The sequence below is a fragment of the Rhinatrema bivittatum genome, chromosome 6, assembly GCF_901001135.1.
Source record: "Rhinatrema bivittatum chromosome 6, aRhiBiv1.1, whole genome shotgun sequence".
Lineage (NCBI taxonomy): Eukaryota > Metazoa > Chordata > Amphibia > Gymnophiona > Rhinatrematidae > Rhinatrema > Rhinatrema bivittatum.
The window spans coordinates 6,148,882-6,172,651 of record NC_042620.1 but is presented as its reverse complement, the minus strand read 5'-3'; the positions used below and the strand labels follow the sequence as shown (position 1 = coordinate 6,172,651).

Sequence of the window (23,770 nt, the reverse complement as noted above, 5' to 3'; positions counted from 1 at the left end):
TCCCGAGAAAGGCAGGCACCTGCGCTCCCAGAGCCGGTGCTGTTTCAGCAGCACAAAAACCGGAAGCTCCCTCAGCAAGCGCGAGCTCCGGACCTTCCCCTTCCCTACGGACAGAAAGCCCCCCCGCCGGCGCCCATGCGCAAAGTCCGACCGACGCAGGGGACGGCATGACGTCACCAAAGCCATCGCCTTCCGCCCCCTCTCCTCAGGCGCCAGCCTTCCGGAGCGAGGACGCTGCGCCTGCGGCGTGGTGACGTCGGCCGACGTGATGAGATGCCGGGGGGACGTGGCAGACCTAGAGACGGCGTGGAGAGGACGTCGCGATCACGCACTCCTTACCTCCCCCCGACTCCCTCTACGGCTTCAGTGCGTCGCCTCCCGAGCCGGCGCGGCCAGGAAAAGCAGGTAACAGGCTCTGCCCTGCACAGGAGCGGGACACGACCGGGGCTGCCTCCCGAGAGCGGCTCGTGCCCTCCCCTCTGCACGCGTGTACACCGCCCTCCCAAAATAAAAATACCACCCACTCGCAAAATCCCCCTCACACTCATTCATATACACACAGAGCAAAATCCCCCTACACTCATTCATATACACACAGAGCAAAATCCCCCTCACACTCATTCATATACACACAGAGCAAAATCCCCCTACACTCATTCATATACACACAGAGCAAAATCCCCCTCACACTCATTCATATACACACAGAGCAAAATCCCCCTCACACTCATTCATATACACACAGAGCAAAATCCCCCCCACACTCATTCATATACACACAGAGCAAAATCCCCCTCACACTCATTCATATACACACAGAGCAAAATCCCCCCACACTCATTCATATACACACAGAGCAAAACCCCCCCACACTCATTCATATACACACAGAGCAAAATCCCCTCACACTCATTCATATAAACACAGAGCAAAATCCCCCCCACACTCATTCATATAAACACAGAGCAAAATCCCCCCACACTCATTCATATACATCCAGCAAAATCCCCCCACACTCATTCATATACACACAGAGCAAAATCCCCCCACACTCATTCATATACACACAGAGCAAAACCCCCCCACACTCATTCATATACACACAGAGCAAAATCCCCCCACACTCATTCATATACACACAGAGCAAAATCCCCCCACACTCATTCATATACACACAGAGCAAAATCCCCCTACACTGATTCATATACACACAGAGCAAAATCCCCCCACACTCATTCATATACACACAGAGCAAAATCCCCCCACACTCATTCATATACACACAGAGCAAAATCCCCCTACACTGATTCATATACACACAGAGCAAAATCCCCCCACACTCATTCATATACACACAGAGCAAAATCCCCCCACACTCATTCATATACACACAGAGCAAAATCCCCCCACACTCATTCATATACACACAGAGCAAAATCCCCCTACACTCATTCATATACACACAGAGCAAAATCCCCCTCACACTCATTCATATACACACAGAGCAAAATCCCCCCCACACTCATTCATATACACACAGAGCAAAATCCCCCTCACACTCATTCATATACACACAGAGCAAAATCCCCCCACACTCATTCATATACACACAGAGCAAAACCCCCCCACACTCATTCATATACACACAGAGCAAAATCCCCTCACACTCATTCATATAAACACAGAGCAAAATCCCCCCCACACTCATTCATATAAACACAGAGCAAAATCCCCCCACACTCATTCATATACATCCAGCAAAATCCCCCCACACTCATTCATATACACACAGAGCAAAATCCCCCCACACTCATTCATATACACACAGAGCAAAACCCCCCCACACTCATTCATATACACACAGAGCAAAATCCCCCCACACTCATTCATATACACACAGAGCAAAATCCCCCCACACTCATTCATATACACACAGAGCAAAATCCCCCTACACTGATTCATATACACACAGAGCAAAATCCCCCCACACTCATTCATATACACACAGAGCAAAATCCCCCCACACTCATTCATATACACACAGAGCAAAATCCCCCTACACTGATTCATATACACACAGAGCAAAATCCCCCCACACTCATTCATATACACACAGAGCAAAATCCCCCCACACTCATTCATATACACACAGAGCAAAATCCCCCCACACTCATTCATATACACACAGAGCAAAATCCCCCTACACTGATTCATATACACACAGAGCAAAATCCCCCCACACTCATTCATATACACACAGAGCAAAATCCCCCCACACTCATTCATATACACACAGAGCAAAATCCCCCCACACTCATTCATATACACACAGAGCAAAATCCCCCCACACTCATTCATATACACACAGAGCAAAATCCCCCCACACTCATTCATATACACACAGAGCAAAATCCCCCTACACTCATTCATATACACACAGAGCAAAATCCCCCCACACTCATTCATATACACACAGAGCAAAATCCCCCTCACACTCATTCATATACACACAGAGCAAAATCCCCCAACATTCATTCATATACACACAGAGCAAAATCCCCCTACACTCATTCATATACACACAGAGCAAAATCCCCCTACACTGATTCATATACACACAGAGCAAAATCCCCCCACACTCATTCATATACACACAGAGCAAAATCCCCCTACACTCATTCATATACACACAGAGCAAAATCCCCCCACACTCATTCATATACACACAGAGCAAAATCCCCCTCACACTCATTCATATACACACAGAGCAAAATCCCCCCACACTCATTCATATACACACAGAGCAAAATCCCCCAACATTCATTCATATACACACAGAGCAAAATCCCCCTACACTGATTCATATACACACAGAGCAAAATCCCCCTACACTCATTCATATACACACAGAGCAAAATCCCCCTACACTGATTCATATACACACAGAGCAAAATCCCCCTCACACTCATTCATATACACACAGAGCAAAATCCCCCCACACTCATTCATATACACACAGAGCAAAATCCCCCTCACACTCATTCATATACACACAGAGCAAAATCCCCCCACACTCATTCATATACACACAGAGCAAAATCCCCCCACACTCATTCATATACACACAGAGCAAAATCCCCCTCACACTCATTCATATACACACAGAGCAAAATCCCCCCACACTCATTCATATACACACAGAGCAAAATCCCCCTCACACTCATTCATATACACACAGAGCAAAATCCCCCCACACTCATTCATATACACACAGAGCAAAATCCCCCAACATTCATTCATATACACACAGAGCAAAATCCCCCTACACTCATTCATATACACACAGAGCAAAATCCCCCTACACTGATTCATATACACACAGAGCAAAATCCCCCCACACTCATTCATATACACACAGAGCAAAATCCCCCTACACTCATTCATATACACACAGAGCAAAATCCCCCTACACTGATTCATATACACACAGAGCAAAATCCCCCCACACTCATTAATATACACACAGAGCAAAATCCCCCTCACACTCATTCATATACACACAGAGCAAAATCCCCCCCACACTCATTCATATAAACACAGAGCAAAATCCCCCCACACTGATTCATATACACACAGAGCAAAATCCCCCCACACTCATTCATATACACACAGAGCAAAATCCCCCAACATTCATTCATATACATACAGAGCAAAATCCCCCCACACTCATTCATATACATACAGAGCAAAATCCCCCCACACTCATTCATATACATCCAGAGCAAAATCCCCCCACACTCATTCATATACACACAGAGCAAAATCCCCCAACATTCATTCATATACACACAGAGCAAAATCCCCCTCACACTCATTCATATACACACAGAGCAAAATCCCCCAACATTCATATACATACAGAGCAAAATCCCCCCACACTCATTCATATACATCCAGAGCAAAATCCCCCCACACTCATTCATATACACACAGAGCAAAATCCCCTCACACTCATTCATATACACACAGAGCAAAATCCCCCCACACTCATTCATATACACACAGAGCAAAATCCCCCCACACTCATTCATATACACACAGAGCAAAATCCCCCCACACTCATTCATATACACACAGAGCAAAATCCCCCCACACTGATTCATATACATCCAGCAAAATCCCCCTCCCACTCATTCATATACATACAGAGCAAAATCCCCCTACACTCATTCATATACGTACAGAGCAAAATCCCCCCACACCCATTCATATACATCCAGCAAAATCCCCCTCACACTCATTCATATACATACAGAGCAAAATCCCCCTACACTCATTCATATACACACAGAGCAAAATCCCCCTGTGAGAGAGAGAGAGAGAGGGAGCTTGCTTGTGTTGTGCCTGTGAGAGAGAGAGAGAGAGGGAGCTTGCTTGTGTTGTACCTGTGAGAGAGAGAGAGAGAGAGGGAGCTTGCTTGTGTTGTACCTGTGAGAGAGAGAGAGAGAGGGAGCTTGCTTGTGTTGTGCCTGTGAGAGAGAGAGAGAGTGTGGGAGCTTGCTTGTGTTGTGCCTGTGAGAGAGAGAGTGTGGGAGCTTGCTTGTGTTGTGCCTGTGAGAGAGAGAGAGAGAGAGAGAGAGTGTGGGAGCTTGCTTGTGTTGTGCCTGTGAGAGAGAGAGAGAGAGAGAGAGTGGGAGCTTGCTTGTGTTGTGCCTGTGAGAGAGAGAGAGAGTGTGTGGGAGCTTGCTTGTGTTGTGCCTGTGAGAGAGAGAGAGAGTGGGAGCCTTGCTTGTGTGTATGTGCCACACACAGAGAATTTGGGAGCCTACTTTTGTGTGTGCCTGTGAGAGAGAGAGAGATTGGGAACCTGCTTGTGTGTGCGTGAGAGAGATTGGGAACCTGCTTGTGTGTGTGTGTGTGTGTGTGTGTGTGAGTGTGAGAGATTGGGAGCCTGCTTGTGTGTGCGTGAGAGAGATTGGGAGCCTGCTTGTGTGTATGTGCCACAGAGAGAGAGATTGGGAGCCTTGCATGTGTGTATGTGCCACAGAGAGAGAGATTGGGAGCCTTGCTTGTGTGTATGTGCCACACAGAGAATTTGGGAGCCTACTTTGTGTGTGTGCCTCTGAGAGAGAGAGAGAGAGAGAGATTGGGAGCTTGCTTGTGTGTGTGTGTGAGTGAGAGAGAGATTGGGAGCTTGCTTGTGTGTATGTGCCACAGAGAGAGTGAGAGAGATTGGGAGCTTGCTTGTGTGTATGTGCCACAGAGACAGTGAGAGAGATTGGGAGCTTTGCTTGTGTGTATGTGCCACAGAGAGAGTGAGAGAGATTGGGAGCTTTGCTTGTGTGTATGTGCCACAGAGAGAGTGAGAGAGATTGGGAGCCTGCTTGTGTGTATGTGCCACAGAGAGAGTGAGAGAGATTGGGAGCCTGCTTGTGTGTATGTGCCACAGAGAGAGAGAGAGAGAGAGATTGGGAGCCTGCTTGTGTGTATGTGCCACACACAGAGAATTTAGGAGCCTACTTGTGTGTGTGCCTGTGAGAGAGAGAGATTGGGAGCCTGCTTGTGTGTATGTGCCACACACAGAGAATTTGGGAGCCTACTTGTGTGTGTGCCTGTGTGAGAGCGAGAGATTGGGAACCTGCTTGTGTGTGCGTGAGAGAGATTGGGAACCTGCTTGTGTGTGTGTGTGTGAGAGAGAGAGAGAGATTGGGAGCCTGCTTGTGTGTGTGTGTGTGTGAGAGAGAGAGAGATTGGGAGCCTGCTTTGTGTGTGTGAGAGAGAGAGAGATTGGGAGCCTGCTTGTGTGTGCGTGAGATTGGGAGCCTGCTTGTGTGTATGTGCCACAGAGAGAGAGAGATTGGGAGCCTGCTTGTGTGTATGTGCCACAGAGAGAGAGAGATTGGGAGCCTTGCTTGTGTGTGTGTGCCACAGAGAGAGTGAGAGAGATTGGGAGCCTTGCTTGTGTGTATGTGCCACACAGATAATTTGGGAGCCTACTTGTGTGTGTGCCTGTGAGAGAGAGAGAGAGAGAGATTGGGAACCTGCTTGTGTGTGCGTGAGAGAGCTTGGGAGCCTGCTTGTGTGTGTGTGTGTGTGTGTGTGTGAGAGAGAGAGAGAGAGAGAGCTTGGGAGCCTGCTTGTGTGTGTGAGAGAGAGAGAGAGATTGGGAGCCTGCTTGTGTGTGTGTGTGTGTGTGTGAGAGAGAGAGAGATTGGGAGCCTGCTTGTGTGTGTGTGTGAGAGAGAGATTGGGAGCCTGCTTGTGTGTGTGTCTGTGTATCAATATACGTACTTATGTGTGTGTGCTTGTGAAAGCTTTTGTGTTACATATAGGGTGTTACAGGCGCACATACACATTATGGGGTCTGTTTTCAACTGATGTGCAACTTGGCTAGTTAGCCAGATAAACATACTGGCCCGACCAGAGTTAGTTGCATAAGTTAAGTGGCTAACTCTGAATATTGGAGTAAGCTGCTTAACTTACGTGGCCTACTCTTCTCCTCCTCGGAATGGCTCTTTCCTGCCCTGGAAAACCCTCTTCTTATCTGGCTAGTTACCTAGCTAGAATTTAGCCAGATAAGGGCCGAATATAGCTGGGTAAGGCATTTAGATGGAGAACTATTACATTATCCCAGCCACATGGATTGTGAATATGGAGCCCTAGATGTTTTGAAATATTTTATTGGTGTTTGGGAAATATTAAAGTTGTTTTTTTTATTTCCTGTTTTTCTATTGCTGCACTGCATAATACAGTCGGGCTTGTGGTTTCCAGTAGCGTTTTTGTTGGCACATTTCTATTTATCCTTTGATTTTCTATTCTGTATTTGTTATAGGGTCTGTCTGTATTTTAAAGGTCCAGTACTTGGGTAACTTTAATTCCTGTTTCCCTGTACGTACCCGGATCAGTCCAGACACCTGGGTTGTGACTCCGCACCAGCAGATGGAGACAGAGCAAAACTCGACGGGCTCCCTACATATAGTAAGGTGCCACCCACAGCCCCTCAGTCTTACTCTGTCTCCAGCAGATGGGGCAGGTCCACCCACAGTCTCTGTACTCTGCGGGAGTTTAGTTAGATTTTAAAAAAAAAAATAAATAAATAAAATAATATAAAAAGAGATAAATAAATAGAATAGAAGAGAAGGAAGAACAGGTTTTTTTATTTTAGCAAGAGAAGCTCCCGTCGGCGTTGTCTCCCAGGGGGGTTGGGAAGGTCCTGAGGGGACTATCCCCCCCTGGTTGAGCCCGCTGCTGTGGGTCGCGGATCCAGCCTTGCCAGGCAGCAGTGTCGGGGTGACACCGGGGAGCCCGGTTCACTCACCCCGGGGGAGCGGGAGCATCAGCACTGGACAGCGACAGCGGCTAAGTAAAAAAAAAAAAAAAAAAAGTTAGCTTGTTCTTTGTTTTTCGCGCCGGCTCTCCCTTTTCTCGGCAGCTCGTTCGGGAGGGGGGGACCCGTGCTTCGTAGTTCCTGCGGCGATTTTAATTTTTCTTACAGTGCCCGCGATGCCGGTCGGCTCGGCCTGCCGCGCGTGCGGGTCGGCGCGCACGCGCGTTTCGCGCGATGGCGTTTGCTCTGGGTGTCTTGCCGGGGGCGAGGGACCGTCGGGGGGAGGTCGTGGCGGCCGTTCCCGCTCGTCCCGTTCGCCGCCGCGCGCCGGGGGTGCTGTTGCTGCTGGCCCTGATCCGTTCCCGCTCAGCGCGGGAACGGCGGCCATTTTGGATACAGTGCGAGCGGCCACGAGGAGGGTGTTGGATAATGGCGGCCAGCCGCCTCCGCTCTCTCCTCAGCCGCGGGCCGCAGGGGGGGAACCCCGGGAGGCCCTACAAGCTGAACAGCCATCCTCGGGGGAGGGACCCTCCGATTCGGAGGATTCCTTTTCCGATGATTTTGCGATGTTATTAAAAAATTGGCAAAATATAAGAAGTCGCGACGCAGCTCCGGAGGAACTTCGGGTGGCGGAAAGGGACGCCCGCGCTCCAAGAGACGGGCAGGCCGGCCCAGGAGCTCGCCGGGTCCACCTCAGGGGAAGAGACCGGCACGGGGCGTCCCTCAGGATTCTGACACGGAGTCTACTTCCTCGGAGGAGGATCTTTCGGCCTCGGGGGCTGCAGGAGGGCCTGAGGGGCCCGATGACCCGAGCCCCGCACCGCCAGGCGCCGGAAAAGGTACGCTGGCGGGGGAGGGGGATGACCCCAAGGTCGTCCGCCTCTTTAAGAGAGAGGAGCTCTCTCCGCTGATACCAGCGATCCTGGAGGAGATTGGCATTGAGGCTCCACCGGTCGAGGTCCGTCAGACCGCAAATATGGATCCGGTCCTCCTCGGCCTCGCAGGACCTGCAGTGGCGTTCCCGTTTCATTTCTCGGCCTCTGACATATTGTTCCGGGAGTGGGATACCCCGGAATTGGGCCTTAAAGTGTCCAAGGCCATGGACAAGTTGTATCCTCTGCCGGAGGACGTTCTTGAATTGCTGCGCCTCCCTCGAGTGGACGCGGCGGTGTCAGCGGTCACCAAGAGATCCACTATCCCTGTCACGGGGGCAACGGCGCTTCGAGATATCCAGGATCGGAAGCTGGAGGTGCAACTTAAAAAGGTCTTCGAAGTGTCCGCTCTGGGAGCCCGAGCGGCTATCTGCAGTAACTTTGCGTTACGGGCGGGCCTCCGGTGGGCCCAGAACTTGCAAGCAAATGCTGGTCTGTCCGAAGGGGAAGCCTCGCAGGCGGATCACTTGGAGGCGGTGATAGCCTACAGTGCGGATGCAATGCATGATTTGCTGAGAACTTCGGCCAGGGCAATGGTGTCGGTGGTCTCTGCTCGCCGTCTCCTCTGGCTTCGTAACTGGTCTGCGGATGGTACGTCAAAGGCGCATTTGGGATCCTTGCCCTTTAAAGGGAGGTTGCTGTTTGGTAAACAACTGGATGATCTCATGCAGTTCCTCAGCGAGAATAAGGCTTTCAAACTGCCGGAAGACAGACCGCGGTCGCGATCTAACTTCTCGGCCAGGAACAGGTTCCGGTCTAACCGACGTCAGAGGCCGCAGCGATCCGGGACGGGCCCGTCCTACCGAGCGAGTTCGTCCAGATCCTCCTGGTCCCAGTCCTTTCGAGGGAAGAAGTTCAACCGGTCGGGGGGACCCTCCGCTGGATCGGGGTCCAAGTCGACACAATGAAACGAGATTGGTTCATTCCCCGCTTCCGCCTCTGGACGCCGTCCCAAACGTGGGGGCGAGGCTGGGGCAGTTTTACGGGGAATGGACCAAAATAACCTCAGACCAGTGGGTCCTCGGAGTCATAAAACACGGTTACGCGTTAGATTTTGCACGCCTGCCGTGGGACAAGTTTCTCGTCTCTCCCTGCAAGGCGGTCGCCAAGCGCGCAGCCGTACGAGTGACCCTTCGGCGCCTGGAAGGTCTGGGCGCCATTGTTCCAGTGCCACCAAGTCAAAGAGGCGTAGGAAGATACTCCATTTACTTCGTGGTTCCCAAGAAGGACGGCGCTTTTCGACCAATTCTCGACCTGAAAGGGGTCAACAAGTGTCTGCGTGTTCCCAGTTTCAAGATGGAGACGATCCGCTCAGTGGTGGCGGCGGTTCGTCCCGGCGAGTTTTTGGCATCCCTGGATCTCACAGAGGCGTACTTACACATCGGAATTCAGCCGGACTATCACAGGTACCTGCGGTTCTGCATCCTCGGCAGGCATTACCAGTTCCGGGCCCTTCCTTTCGGCCTGGCCACGGCTCCACGCACTTTCACCAAGGTGATGGTGGTGGTGGCGGCCCAGCTCCGGAGGGAGGGGCTCCTGGTTCACCCATACTTGGACGATTGGCTCATCCGGGCCAAATCCGAAGCGGGGTGCAGAGCGGCGATTGCCAGGGTCCTACAGCTCTTGCAGTCGCTGGGCTGGGTAGTCAACCTGGCCAAGAGTCATCTGGAGCCTACCCAGAGGTTGGAGTATCTGGGGGCCTTGTTCGACACGGAGAGTGCTCGGGTGTCGCTCACTCAGGAGAGAGTGGCAAAGCTCCAGGGACAGGTGAAACGTCTCCTGTCCCTGCGGTGTCCGCTAGTGCGCGATTACTTGATGGTGTTGGGTTCCATGGCGTCCACTCTAGCTTTGGTTCCCTGGGCGTTCGCCCATCTACGGCCGTTACAATCAGCCTTACTTTCCCGCTGGAAGCCGGTATCGGAGGAATTTCTCCTGCCCCTGCCCCTCACGGATCGCGCCCGGGCCAGCCTGCAGTGGTGGCTCTGTCCGGGGCACCTGACGTGCGGTGTCTCGCTCCTCATGCCCACCTGGTCGGTGGTCACGACGGACGCCAGCCTCTCTGGTTGGGGTGCAGTCTTTGGGGGGCACTCGGTGCAGGGCCGGTGGTCCAGTCGGCAGTCCCGGTGGTCCATCAACCGGTTGGAGACCCGGGCGGTGGCCTTGGCTTTGCGGGCCTTCCTCCCATTGCTTCGGGGTCATGCAGTCCGGGTCTTGTCGGACAACGCGACCACGGTGGCCTATATCAATCGCCAAGGAGGAACGAAGAGCCAGCAAGTGGCGGTGGAGGCGAGTCAGCTGATGGGCTGGGCGGAGCGCCATCTCAGCAGTCTGGCAGCGTCCCACATCGCCGGCGTGGACAACATACAGGCGGACTTCCTCAGCAGACATCGCCTGGATCCAGGGGAATGGGAGCTACCGGAGGTAGCGTTTCGCCTGATCTGTGCCAGGTGGGGCCGGCCCCGCCTGGACTTGATGGCTACCGTGCAGAACGCAAAGGCTCCGCGGTTCTTCAGCCGACGGAGAGAGCGGGGAGCCGAGGGGGTCGATGCGTTGGTCCTCCCTTGGCCCGTGGACGTACTGCTCTATGTCTTCCCGCCGTGGCCCCTAATCGGAAGGGTGTTACGGCGAATAGAGTTGCATCCGGGACCGGTGATCTTGGTGGCGCCGGAGTGGCCCAGACGGCCGTGGTTCGCGGATCTCGTTCAGCTCGCGGCGGAGCCACCCCTTCGGTTTCACGGGGTCGCCGGCATTCTTCGTCAGGGACCCGTCTGTTTGGAGGATGCGGCTCACTTTTGTCTCGCGGCTTGGCTTTTGAGAGGGCGCGCTTGAGGACTAAAGGGTACTCTGAGGCGGTGATCACTACGTTGTTGAGAGCTAGAAAACAGTCTACCTCTTTAACCTACATGCGGGTCTGGACGGTTTTTGAGGACTGGTGTGGTTCTCACGAGGTTAACCCCATTCGACCGGCAGTACCTGAAGTCCTGGCGTTTCTTCAAGAGGGCCTCTCGAAGGGACTGTCTTGGAGTACTTTAAAGGTTCAGATTGCGGCCCTTGGGTGTCTTCGTGGGAAGGTCCAAGGGGTGTCCCTGGCTTGCCACCCGGATGTAACGCGTTTCCTTCGGGGGGCTAAGCATCTGCGTCCGCCGGTGCGAAATCCGTGTCCGTCTTGGAATTTGAATTATGTGCTTTCAGCTCTTTGTGGTGCACCGTTCGAGCCGATCAAGCGGGCGACGCTGAAAGATCTGACCTTGAAGACGGTGTTGTACACCGGACTCCTGGATTTATACCTCCCTTCCAGCAGATGGAGACAGAGAAAGTTTCACTGGCACTGGCACATAACCCGGAGTGCCACCTGCAGTCCCTCAGTATTTCTCCGACTCCAGCAGATGGAGGAGGTGCAAACCTGCAGTCTGGACTTTTCAAGAAATTTAAAGATTAAGAATTGAGAAGATTTCGGTTCCTTGATGTGTTAGGATCCTTTGTGGGCCATCCCTCGAGTAGAGCAGGGCGAGCAGGGGATTGGTGTTCCCTGGGAAGCTCTACCCTTACCTTCAGGGGGGGTGATACCTGGTGGTTCTGGTTCCCTCATCCCCTCTGGGTCCCTGTCACCTGCCTGGGCTCAGCCATCTTCACCAGAAGCAGGGAAGTATTTTCAGATTTCTTCCCTTTTGTTCTGTGTCCCTTTAAGTTGCTTTAAAAAAAAGTTAAAAGAAGAGGAAAGGGAGGCTGTGCTCCAGCGGCTGGCTTCAGGTTTCACTGCTGGGGGGCAGCTCGAGGTGAGCAGGGCCGAATAGCTGTGTGTGTCGGGGCCAGTGGGGCTGGTTTAGCACCCGGACAGCGCCGCCTGCAGACAGGGTTTACTTTTAGGCTGCTTTTGTCGGTTTGCCAGGGCTGCGGCTCAAGGTGCTCTCACCTCGATTCAATTGTGCTTTGTGGAAAATGCACCTCCGGGGGACGGCAGGATCTCAAATTCTACGGGGCAGGTTTTGAGGGCCCCGGGAAGGGGGGGGGGGGGGTCTGAGGAACTGGTGGCCATTTTGTGCACACATGCTGTGAGCCAGGCTGCTGTTTCAGGGTCTCGGGACTCCCCTCCCATGCTTTTTCCTGCAGAACAAGACCCTGCTGGTGGCAGGGCGGGGGAGCAGCCGCAGGGGTCGCGGATCCAGGCACTTGTTCTCCACATTTCGTCCTTTTGATGCATAAGGCCTATTTGGCCAGGAAGGGAGCTGGGAGCAAGAGGCCTTTGCCTAGGAAGTCCCGGGTGACGAAGAAGCCTAAGCAGGCGGAGTCCAGAGGTTTCCTGAGGCTCCTGGGTCTCAAGACGTCCAAGGTGGAGGAAGGCACATCTGATGAGACAGATGATCTGGATCAGGTACAGGGAGGTCCGGTGGATCTGGGTAGGGACTCTGTTGGTACGGTGCTGGACCCAGGCAGGATCCTAGCACTCCTGTACTGGAGCCTATGCAGGACCTGGACGAGATTCCAGCTGCAGATGGAGATGATCCTTGGGTGGTCTATTTGTTCCACAGGGAGGAGTTGGGCCCGTTGATCCCCCAGATTCTGGTAGAACTGGGGATTAAGGTCACTCAGGAGGCGTCAGATAATGAGGGGGTGAACCCGATCCTGGAGGGTTTGCAGGGGCCCTGTAAGGCTTTCCTGTTACCTAAGATGGTGAAGAAGGTGGATCAGGAATGGGGATCTCCCGAAGTGGTCTTGAAGGTAGCCAGAGCTATGGCCAAATTATATCCCTTGCCGGAACAGATCCTGGAGTCGTGGAAGGTTCCCAAGGTGGATGTGACGGTATCCACGGTTATCAAGAAGACTGCCATTCTGGTAGCAGGTGCAGCGGCGTTGAAGGATATTCAGGATCAAAAACTGGAAATGCTCCTTAAAAGGTTGTTTGAAGTTTCAGCTCTGAGCCTGCGTGCGGCAGTCTGATGCAGAGAGCCTGTTTGTGCTGGGTTCAGAAGGAGCACGATAAGAGGTCGGGATTGACTGTGGAGGCAGTGCAAGTGGCGCGCTTGGAAGCGGGAGCAGCCTAAGTGGCAGTTCCCCTATACGACATGAGTTGGACTTGTGCCAGAAGCATGGTCTCAGCGGTGGCTGCGAGGAGACTCCTGTGGCTACGAAATTGGTCGGTGGATGTATGGTCTAAGGCCCAGCTGTGTAACCTTCCCTTTAAGGGGAAGCTGCTGTTTGGAGAGGATCTGGAGCAACTCATGAAGCAATTGGGGGAGTCTAAGGGTAACAAGTTGCCCGAAGACAAGAAGAACTCCCAAGAAGATTTTTCCTCCATCTTCTCAATTTCTGGAAGCAAGGAGATTTCGCGCAGGTAGGAGTCAAGCACCGGCTGCCCCACAGCAGAGTTCTGGCCAACAATAGTCCTTTCGAGCCCAGCGCAGGCCCCCGAGGAACCGTGGGTCCCAAGGTGGGGGCGGGAACAAGATTGGGTAATGAAGGCGTAGGGGGCCACTCCTCTCCAGAGGCCATTGGAGGGAGGCTGGCCCTATTTTACAAGGAGTGGACCAAGATCATGTCGGACCAGTCCTGCAGGTGGCGAGAGAAGGCTACGCTTTAGAATTTTCTCAGCCGCTCGGGGACGTCTTTGTAATCTCCCGCCGCATCTTCCCGAGCAAGCGGGAGGCAGTGCAGGAGACGTTGCAACGTCTGCAGCTTCTGCGAGCCATTGTTCCAGTGTCTCCTCTAGAGAGGGGACAGGGTCGTGGTGCCCATTCTCAATCTGCAGAAGGTCAAAGCAGCCCTCTATGTGCCGCGCTTTTGGATGGAGACATTGCATTTAAGCATTAAAGAATATTATTTTATCAGCTTTAAAGTATGTCAACTAATTTGGAATACTTGAATTTTACCTGTCACATACATTGTCTCACTGTTTTAGAGGTGATACAATGTTTAGCAGACTGTGATTGATACATTGTTTTCTATGGACTATATGGGTTGATTGGGCAACTTTGTTATCTATGGATTATACGGGTTGATTGCAGTGTATTAGTTAGATAGGGCCTTTGTGTGTGAATGTATGAATGCATATAAGTAGTGCTTTTAAAGAATATGATATACTATTAACATCATGAATCTGTACATTATATGCATCTCCACTGTATTGTGATTGAGACATGTTTTTAAATTGGTTTTGCTAACTAATTAAAGATGTTTAAAATATGATTTAACACGTGATTCCAGGATGCAGGGTAGGCTATTAGTGTCGCATCCAGATGTTTGTTTTCTGAAAGGAGCAAAACATCTGCGTCCTCCGGTATGGAAGATCTATCCGGATTGGAATCTCAATGTGTTTCTTCGCTTGCTGTGTGGTCCTCCCTTCGAACCAATGCAGAAGGCGTCGTTGAAGGACTTAACCCTGAAGACTGTTTTCCTGGCAGCCATCTGGCGAATATCAGAGCTACAAGCATTATCGTGCAGGGATCCCTTCCTCCGCTTTTCAGGGGATGGAGTTTCCTTCTGTACGGTTCCTTCTTTCTTGCCGAAGGTGGTATCCTCCTTTCACCTCAATCAGGTCGTCAAGCTTCCAGCCTTTCCGAACTTGACGGCCGATGCTCTGATGGCTAGGGAGCTTCACTTTTTGGATGTGCATTGAATTCTTTTGCAGTATCTCAAGGTGACCAATGCCTTTTGGAAATCAGATCATCTTGTTTGTCCTGTTGAGTGGAGCAAAGAAGGGAAATAAGGCTTCCAAGGGCACTATTGCTCGTTGGTTAAAAGAGATGATGGCGTTGGCTTACATCTGAAAGGGACGGTCGGTGCTGGAAGGGTTGAGAGCGCAGTCCACCAGGGCGCAGGGAGCCTTGTGGGTGGAGTGTCCGCTTCTCTCTCCACAGGAAATCTGTCATGTGGTGACGGGGTCTTCTCTTCACAGTTTACCAAACATTACCGCTTGGATGTGCGAGCCCCAGAGGAAGTGATGTTTGGGGAAAGTGTTTTGCGCGCAGGTCTTTTAGGTTCTCGCCCAGAATAAAGGGACTTGGGTGTATCCCACTCATCTGGACTGATCTGGGGTGCGAACAGGAAAGGAAAATTGGTTCTTACCTGCTAATGTTCGTTCCTGAAGTACCACGGATCAATCCAGAGACCCGTCCCCATCTGTTGAAAGACTTCCTCGCTTCTGGATATGGCTGAGCTGATGGAGCTGGCATATGATATACTCAGATTATTAAGCAGTGTACATAGTTTGGTATAGTTTTTCTGTCAAATCAAGGGGCCTAGTTTGCAGGGGGCTCCAAATTAAGTCTCTGTTCGCGCCAGGTTTATTGGGGTTTGTTATGGTAGACATCTTGGCTTGGGTACAGGTCAATACTGAGGGACTGCAGGTGGCGCACTCTGTTATGTAGCAGTGCCTCAGAGTTTTGATCTCCACTCATCTCTCCTTCGGCAGCTACGCGGCATTGCTGTGGCCCAGACACCTGAAGCATAACGACACCCGCAGCAGCCGCTGGAGCAAAGCCCCTACCGAAGGCGGCTGCATGCAGCTGTCACTGACCCAGAAAGCAACTCAAAGAAACTGCTCCTTCTCGGGGGGGTTTTGTAACTTTAGCAAAAGAACAAGACAATAAAGGCCTTCTCTGAGGCAAAGATTGGCAGCAGGCTCCTGGAGGTGAGGGAACTGAGTCTACCAGCTTTCTGCCTCCCGGCGTGAAAACACTGAGCACCAAGGGTCCCCAAGGCCCTGCTCGTTCACCTCAAACCAGGAGGGAAGGCCCCACCAGGACCCACCAACCTCCTGGGAGGAACAGCTCTGAACTGCCTCTTTTCTTTTTTTTTTAAATAGGAACAGAACTGCAGGTTTTGCACCTCCTGCATCTGCTGGAGACAGAGAAATACTGAGGGACTGCAGGTGGCACCAGGGTATTTGAAGCAGTGTCAGTTTTACTTTCTCTGTCTCCATCTGCTGGCACAGATGAATAAACCCAGGAGTCTGGACTGATCTGTGGTACTACAGGAATGAAAATTAGCAGGTAAGAACCAATTTTCATATTTATTTTACTTTTTTAGGTTTATATTCCACTTTTCGCACTTTTTTTCAGCGCTTCAAAGCAGATCCCATTCAGGTACTGCAGGTATTTTCCTATCCCCAGAGGGCTCACAATCTACGTTTGTACCTGAGGCAATGGAGGGTAAAGTGACTTGCCCGAGGTCACAAGGAGCGACAGCGGGACTCAAACCCTGGCCTTCAGTTTGGGGCTTCTTAACAGACCAATCTCCCTCCCACCCTTTTTATATCTCCCAACTGTAAGAACTGGTCTAGCAAGAGGAAACGGAAGGTAAAATTATTCTTACTTGATAATTTTCTTTCCTTGAGTCCTGCTCGACCAGTCCAGGCCCCACCCGGGAATACAGGGGCTACAAGCAGAGACTCCTGAGGTAATTTTGCTCTCGCGCTCTCTTCCTCTTCTCTCCCTTCTTTGCCCTCTCCTGAGAAGGGGAATAACTTTAAGGGATGGAAGAAAAGGGGTCCCTATCCGCTACTTGAAAGGGCCTGCGGCTGAGCATGAAGTCACGAAGGGGATGTGCTCTCTGTCTCTAGCAGTGTAAGGACCTAAGGAAAGAAAATTACCAGGTAAGAACAATTTTACCTTTCAGCGCTAACCAGCCCTGCTGCACAAAGAGTTGTGCCAAGTCAAACAAGTAACATTTTGAATAATTAGATTTATGCGTATTTTCAGCTGAAAACTGAGCTGGTTTGGTTCAGCTGAAAATCTTCCTAAAGTTAAACAGTTAAAATGCACTGGTCATCCACTTTTTGAAAACTGACCCCAACGTATCGGGCTGTGTGTGTGTGAGCATTTTCTCCTTTGGGCTGCTGTATGCAGGGAACACACGTTTTAGGTGGTTCCTGTGCTAGGCAGAACTAATCCAAGTCTAGAAAGCAGGACCTCATATTTGTGTATTGATGACTTTTCAGGAACAACGCATCAGGAAGGTTAATTGTTCTTTTGTTTGGTTTCAGGCAAGAAGGTAAAAATGCTAAAGGCTGTGATCCTAATCGGTGGCCCCCAGAAAGGTGAGAGGAGCCTAGGATCCTCTATCCAAGCCAAGGTTGTGCCACTTTCATTACTAACTGCAGTGCCAAGACTTCTCTTCTAAGTCCCCTGTCCTCCTCTCGCAAGGTCCAACCCCTCCACTCTTACTTGAAAATACAGATAACCACCAGGAAGTCCATCGAATCTGCCTATTTCCTCTTCTTGCTGTAGTGCCACAGTCTCTGCATCATCTGTGACTGTACCTTCGCCGCTTTGTGAATAAGGATCCTCTGTACTTGTTAATTTCATTTTTTCAAACAGCTTTCTTGCCTTTCGCTCAACACACAGAGATGAGTTCCAAAAAAACCCAGTATATGGATAAAAATTGGGACCCAAAAAGCACAAAGGAAGGCGATCTATGAAAGCCGTTAGGAAGTACAAAAGAGATAGATGCCTGTAGTCTTTTTCAATTCCTTTATTGAGGTGGAGATGTAAAAAATGATAGCCCGACTGGCCGAGTTTCGCGGCTGCCTCGGGGGCTAAAAAATGAACATTATAAAACAATGTTACAAAGAATATAATTATAAAACAATGAATAAAGAAATTAATAGATGCAAGAATTAAAAATTGTATATCAAAACTTATTTAGCAATATTGTAAAACGGTGACACATGGAAAAATCTATAACACATCTTAATACCAATATTGTTTATTTAGTTGATATTTTTATATTACCCGTGAAGACTTCTTAAGATGTGTGTTAGATTTTGCCGTGTGTCACTGTTTTACAGTATTGCTAAATAATTATATTCTTTGTAGAGTTGAGTTCCTGTAGGAGTGGAGGGCGGATTTGTAAGACTGCAAGTCTACTGGGGCCAGGGGTCTGGCGCCACTTGCTTTCTTTTTGTCTAAGGCCTTGCTTCATTTTCTGGAGTTGTTTGTTTTTTAACGCCGGGTTGATCATAGGTACTGAACTGGAAACAATACAGAGAAGGGCACCAAAACGATAAAAGGGGTGGAATGGCTCCCTTGTGAAGAAAGAGATAATCATGGTTGGGGTGGAACAGGTAAAGATGGGCTGGTTAGTTACTGGGAATAAGGGACACTCCATGAAACAAGTAGCAGATTTAACAGATTGGAGAAAGTGGGGCTTGCTTTAGTTAATGCACAATTAAGCTGTGAGGTTTGTTTCCAAAGGATGAGCTCAAGCTACTGATTAGAGAAAAGTCCCGGCACGGCACGTGAGCCTTGAGCGACTGCGTCTCTTGGTGCATTTAATGAGATTTCCACTCTGTCTCTTGGGTCTTCTAGGGACGAGGTTCCGGCCTCTATCGTTTGAGGTTCCGAAGCCCCTGTTTCCGGTGGCTGGGGTTCCCATGATTCAGCACCACATCGAGGCCTGCACCAAGGTAACGGGGGAAGATGTTATCTCTTTATTTAGATGTTTATATTCCGCTTTTCACACTTTATTCAGCACTTCAAAGAGATTGCATTCAGTACTGCAGGTATTTCCCTATCCCCAGAGGGCTCACAGTCTAAGGCAATGGAGGGTAAAGTGACTTGCCCAAGGTCACGAGGAGCGACAGTGGGACTCGAACCCTGGTCTCCTGGTTCATAGCCCCTGCTCTAACCAACAGGCAGTGAAGGTCTAACTCTTCTCCCCTCACGCTCCGTCATGCAACTCATGGCTCTAACATCTGCTCTTGGTTAAAGCAGTCATTGGGGATTCTTGTATCCGGGCCAGTAAATGCTTTGTTGTGAGGTATTAGTGGCTTTCTGTAAGTTTTATCACATCTATATGGTAAACAATTGGGGATTTGCTCAGGAGTAGTCACAGTACCCTGGGAAGAGGGCCCTGTTTCTCCTCACTTACCTCACAATAATGAGAAGAAGGCTGTTGGCTTGCTCATCTTGCTGAGTGGGCAGGGGCTGCTAGCTTGCTGGCCATGACAGGGAGGGTTGAGGCTACCATCTTGCTTATCAGGTTTAGAAGAGGAGGGCTCTGTCTCTCTGTCTTCATGGTGGGAGAGGAGGGACTGTCAGCTTGATCATCATCATGGTGGGAGAGGAGGGACTGCCAGCTTGATCATCATCATGGTTAGAGGGGAGTGGGCTGTCAGCTTGCTCATCATCATGGAGGGGAAGGGGCTGTCAGCTTGATCATCATCATGGTTAGAGGGGAGTGGGCTGCCAGCTTGCTCATCATCATGGAGGGGAAGGGGCTGTCAGCTTGATCATCATCATGGAGGGGAGGGGGCTGTCAGCTTGATCATCATCATGGAGGGGAAGGGGCTGTCAGCTTGATCATCATCATGGAGGGGAGTGGGCTGCCAGCTTGCTCATCATCATGGAGGGGAAGGGGCTGTCAGCTTGATCATCATCATGGTGGGAGAGGAGGGACTGCCAGCTTGCTCATCATCATGGTTAGAGGGGAGTGGGCTGTCAGCTTGCTCATCATCATGGTTAGAGGGGAGTGGGCTGTCAGCTTGCTCATCATGATAGAACGGAGGGGGGCTGTCAGCTTGCTTGTCCTGGTGGGAGAGGAGGGACTGTCGGGTCACTCATAATGGGGATAGGGGAGGCTGTCAGCTTGCTCTTAGTAGAAAAGGAAGAGTGGGCAGGAAGCTGTCACTTTCTCCTCGTGGTGGGAGAGGAGGTGGCTGTAAGCTCCCTCATGGTAGGAAGGGAAGGGTACTCTCAGCTTACTCATGGTGGGAGGGACGGGGATGGTCACTCGCTTCGCATGGTGGGAGGGGGGTGGTGGCAGCGTGTTTCACCTGGTTCGTGATTGGGGCAGCTGCTGATCTTAGGACAGAGAGAGACTCTCCTGCTTACATGTGCTGACCTCTCCTGTTTGATACTTTTATCCTGACTGACCTTTACGCCTGTGGTTTATTTCCCAGGTTCCAAACATGAAGGAAATCTTACTAGTGGGGTTTCACCAGCCAAATGAAGCTCTGAACAAGTTCCTGGTTGCAGCACAGCAGGAGTTTAAAATCCCCATTAGGTAAGATGGCTGCCGCGCTCTGCAATAATCACTGTGCACAAACCACCCACACAAGGGGTTTCCTGTGAAAGGCGCAAGCAATCATTATGCCAGGATTGTCCAGTGACATTTACTGACTTAGTAACCATGTGTCATGGCATGAATTACCATGGGCTACCGGGCTGGAACCAACAGCCTACAACTCCCCAAAAACTAACCAGGTCAAGGCTGGTGGTGACGGCAGCAGATGTTTGGGAAACAGCCTCACTAGGTTAGGGGGAAAACCTTGTGGGGAGGGCCTGGGTGTTGGATTACATAAGGGATCTTGTATGTTCCTAGACCCAGGATGGTAGGAAGAGAACAAAAACTCTTCTGGATAAGGGGCAATAGCCTAGAAGATTCTATGGCTGGCAGCTAGGATATAGCTAGGGACCTTAGTTTTCAGTTTTTATTTTATTTTTCCTGGGACTTTCATTGTTATAAAAAGGAAATTCCCAAATCAGTCCAGACTCCTGGGTTTTGTCTCCCGTCCAGCAGAGGGAGACAGAGAAAGGTGGCACTTGCAGTCCCTCAGTCTCTCTGACTCCAGCAGATGCTGGAGGTGCAAAGTCTGCAGTCTAACAACAACAACAAAAATAAACCCAAAACCCCAGAAAGGGCACATAGGCTTCTGTCTGTGCCTCCCAGAAGGTTGTTAGACCCTGGTGGGGTCATCCCTTCTGGTGCGTGAGGCTTGAGAGCAGGGAATCGGGGGCCCTGTGTTGCTCGCATCCATGGCCGGACAGGGCTGATACCTGGGATCCCGGGATCACTCGCCCTGTGGGATCTTCACATCCTGTCGCCTCTTCAGGAGCCTGCTGCTGCTTTTTTAAGGAAAGTGCCCCTTTTTTTCCTTTTGTTTGTTAATATTGTCAAAGTTTGAAAAAAAAAAAATACAGCATCTACAGTGAGAGGTTGGTTTCTTCCCTTCGGGGGCAGCGCGTTTTCGCCCTTATTCAGTCCCGTCGTTAGAGCTTTTATTTTCTTCTCTCCCGCGCCTCATTCGCCCTCTCTCCCGTGCGGCGCTAGACCAGGGGGAGTCCCGGTCTCACTTGTGGATGCTGCGTGAGGCAGCCTGTTCTTGCGGGGACGCGAGGTCGTGTCTTTCCCGCACCGGCCTTTGTTTCAGATGCCTCCCCGGGGGGCGTGTCCCGGTCTCACTTGTGGATGCTGCGTGAGGCAGCTTGTTCTTCCTGTGGGGACGCGTGGTCCTGTCTTTCCCTCATTGGCCTTTGCTCCCAATGCCTCCCTGGGGAGGAGGGACGGTTGGAGAGCTCCGTGGGCGACACGGGCAGTGTGTCCCGTGTCTTGGGGCAGCGCGGGCCAAGGATGGGAGTTCAGATCTCCCTCCCCCGTTGTCTTCAGAGCCCCAAGCCTCTGGGGGAGGGTAGTGGCGTGAACCTAGATGTTCCAATCTGGATGGTTGTTACTACTGATGCCAATCTTTTCTGCTGGGGAATGGTATGTCAGCATCAGTTGGTGAAAAGCCATTGGTCCCCGGAGGAAGCTTCCTGGCCCATCAATCGGCTAAAGACCAGGGTGGTACGTCTGGCCCTGCTAGCGTTTCTCCCCTTGGTTAGGGGCCGGTTGGTAAGGATCTTGTCGGAGAATGCGACAGTGGTAGCCTATATCAACCACCAGGGAGGCACCAGGAGTCATTCCATGGCTCAGGAGGCTCTGCTTCTGGTGGAGTGGGCAGAGCAGCAACTGGAGAGTCTGGCAGCCTCACACATAGCAGGCTTGGGCAATGTGCAAGCAGATTTTCGAAGTCACCAGCAGCTGGATCCCAGGGAGTGGGAGCTGTCCTAGGAGGTGATGTCTCTTGTTTGTCATCGGTGGGGGACCCTGTGTGTGGACTTAATGGCAACCTTCAGAAATGCCAAAGCTCCGTGTTTCTTTAGTCGGCAGAGAGAAAGAGGAGCAGAGGGAGTAGAAGCCTTGGTCCTGCCTTGGCCGACGGACGTCCTGCTGTATGTGTTTCCTCCCTGGCCTCTGGTGGCCAAAATTCTCCAGCGAATAGAGGTTCACTGTATGTACCCTCCAGAGGGTTTCCATCATCCCGCTCTCGTTTTTTGGGGCAGCAGAGGTTGCGGCAGAACAGGCAGCAAGCAGCCGGACAGCGGCAACCGTTGGCCAGGAACCAAATCTGGTCCTTGTCCTTTCGGGGGCGACGTACCACCCTCTCAGGTGGACTTACCACCTGAGAGGGTGGTACGACCTCCTCTCTCACCTCCAAGACTACACAATGAGATGGGGCTGACCCATCCCTCGCTCCCTCGGGTAGGGGATCGCCTGTCCCGCTTTTACGAGGCATGGGCCAGAATTACTTCCGATCAGTGGCTGCTAAGCAGAATAGAACGAGGCTACACTTTGGAATTTGCTCAGCCTCTCAGAGACTTCTACTTAATTTCTCCTTGCGGTCCACAAGTCAAATGTCAGATTGTTCATCAGACTCTCGAACGTCTCCTGGCTCTAGGAGCAGTAAAACCGGTCTCCCCAGAACATTGGAGGAAAGGAAGGTACTCCATTTTCTTTGTAGTTCCAAAGAAAGAGGGGTCCTTCCAGCCAATTTTGGACCTCGAGAAGGTAAATAAGTCTCTCAAGGTACCACACTTTCACTTGGAGTCTCTGCGCTCAGTCATCGCGGCGGTACGCAAGGGAGAATTCCTGGCCTCTCTGGATCTGATGGAGGCATACTTGCACATTCCCATCCGCGAAAATCAAATGTTCCTGTCCTTTATGGTCCTGGGGGAATGCATTACCAATTCTGCGCTCTGCCTTTCGGTCTCACGACCACACCCTGTACTTTCACCAAGGTCATGGTGGTTGTGGTGGCGTCCCTCCGGAAACAAGGCCTACTCATTCATCCCTACCTGGACAATTGGCTCATCAGGGCCAAGTCAAGGGATTGCTGTGTGGAAGCAATCCGCAAGGTGACCATTCTCTTGGAATCCATCGGCTGGGTAATCAATCAGACCAAGAACCACCTTGTTTCCTCTCAGACAGAATTCCTGGGAGCCAGGTTCGACACTGCGGTCGGCAAAGTTTTTCTTCCGACGGACCGAAGGAACAAACTGATGGGGCAAGTTCGCTTGTTGGTTCTTCCACTGCCCAAGGCCTGGGACCACCTTCAAGTTCTAGGTTCGATGGCATCCACACAGGAGGTGGTTCCTTGGGCATTTCCTCTTATGAGACCGTTCCAAAGAGCATTACTTTCCCGATGGGATCCCAAGTCGGAGAATTTCCAATTCCCTCTACCACTCACCGATCACACCAAGTCCATTCTTGGGTAGTGGCTTTACCTGTACAACCTGTCAAGGAGTGGATTTGGAAGTCCTAAGCTGGACAGAGGTGACTATGGATGCCAGCCTCTCAAGCTGGGGAGCTGTCTGCCGGTATCTTTCAGTACAGGGAAGCTGGTCCCCAGAGGAGTCCGCATGGTTGATCAATCGCCTGGAGACCAGAGCGGTTCACTTGGCCTTGCAACACTTTC

General features: G+C 51.2%; 1 protein-coding gene across 2 annotated transcripts in view; it reads left to right on the top strand.

Annotated features, from left to right (window-relative positions):
* Positions 1-241: 241 nt before the first annotated feature.
* Positions 242-23,770, top strand: part of GMPPA (GDP-mannose pyrophosphorylase A) — a 71,121-nt gene continuing 47,592 nt past the window's right edge. The window contains exons 1-4 of one of the 2 annotated variants that reach the window (XM_029605008.1): positions 242-405; positions 17,240-17,293; positions 18,564-18,661; positions 20,156-20,259. In XM_029605008.1, the coding sequence (XP_029460868.1) occupies positions 17,254-17,293; positions 18,564-18,661; positions 20,156-20,259 (242 nt within the window). In that variant the 5' untranslated portion in view covers positions 242-405; positions 17,240-17,253. The remainder of the gene's footprint in view (positions 406-17,239; positions 17,294-18,563; positions 18,662-20,155; positions 20,260-23,770) is intronic. The other variant, XM_029605009.1, reaches the window with a different exon arrangement.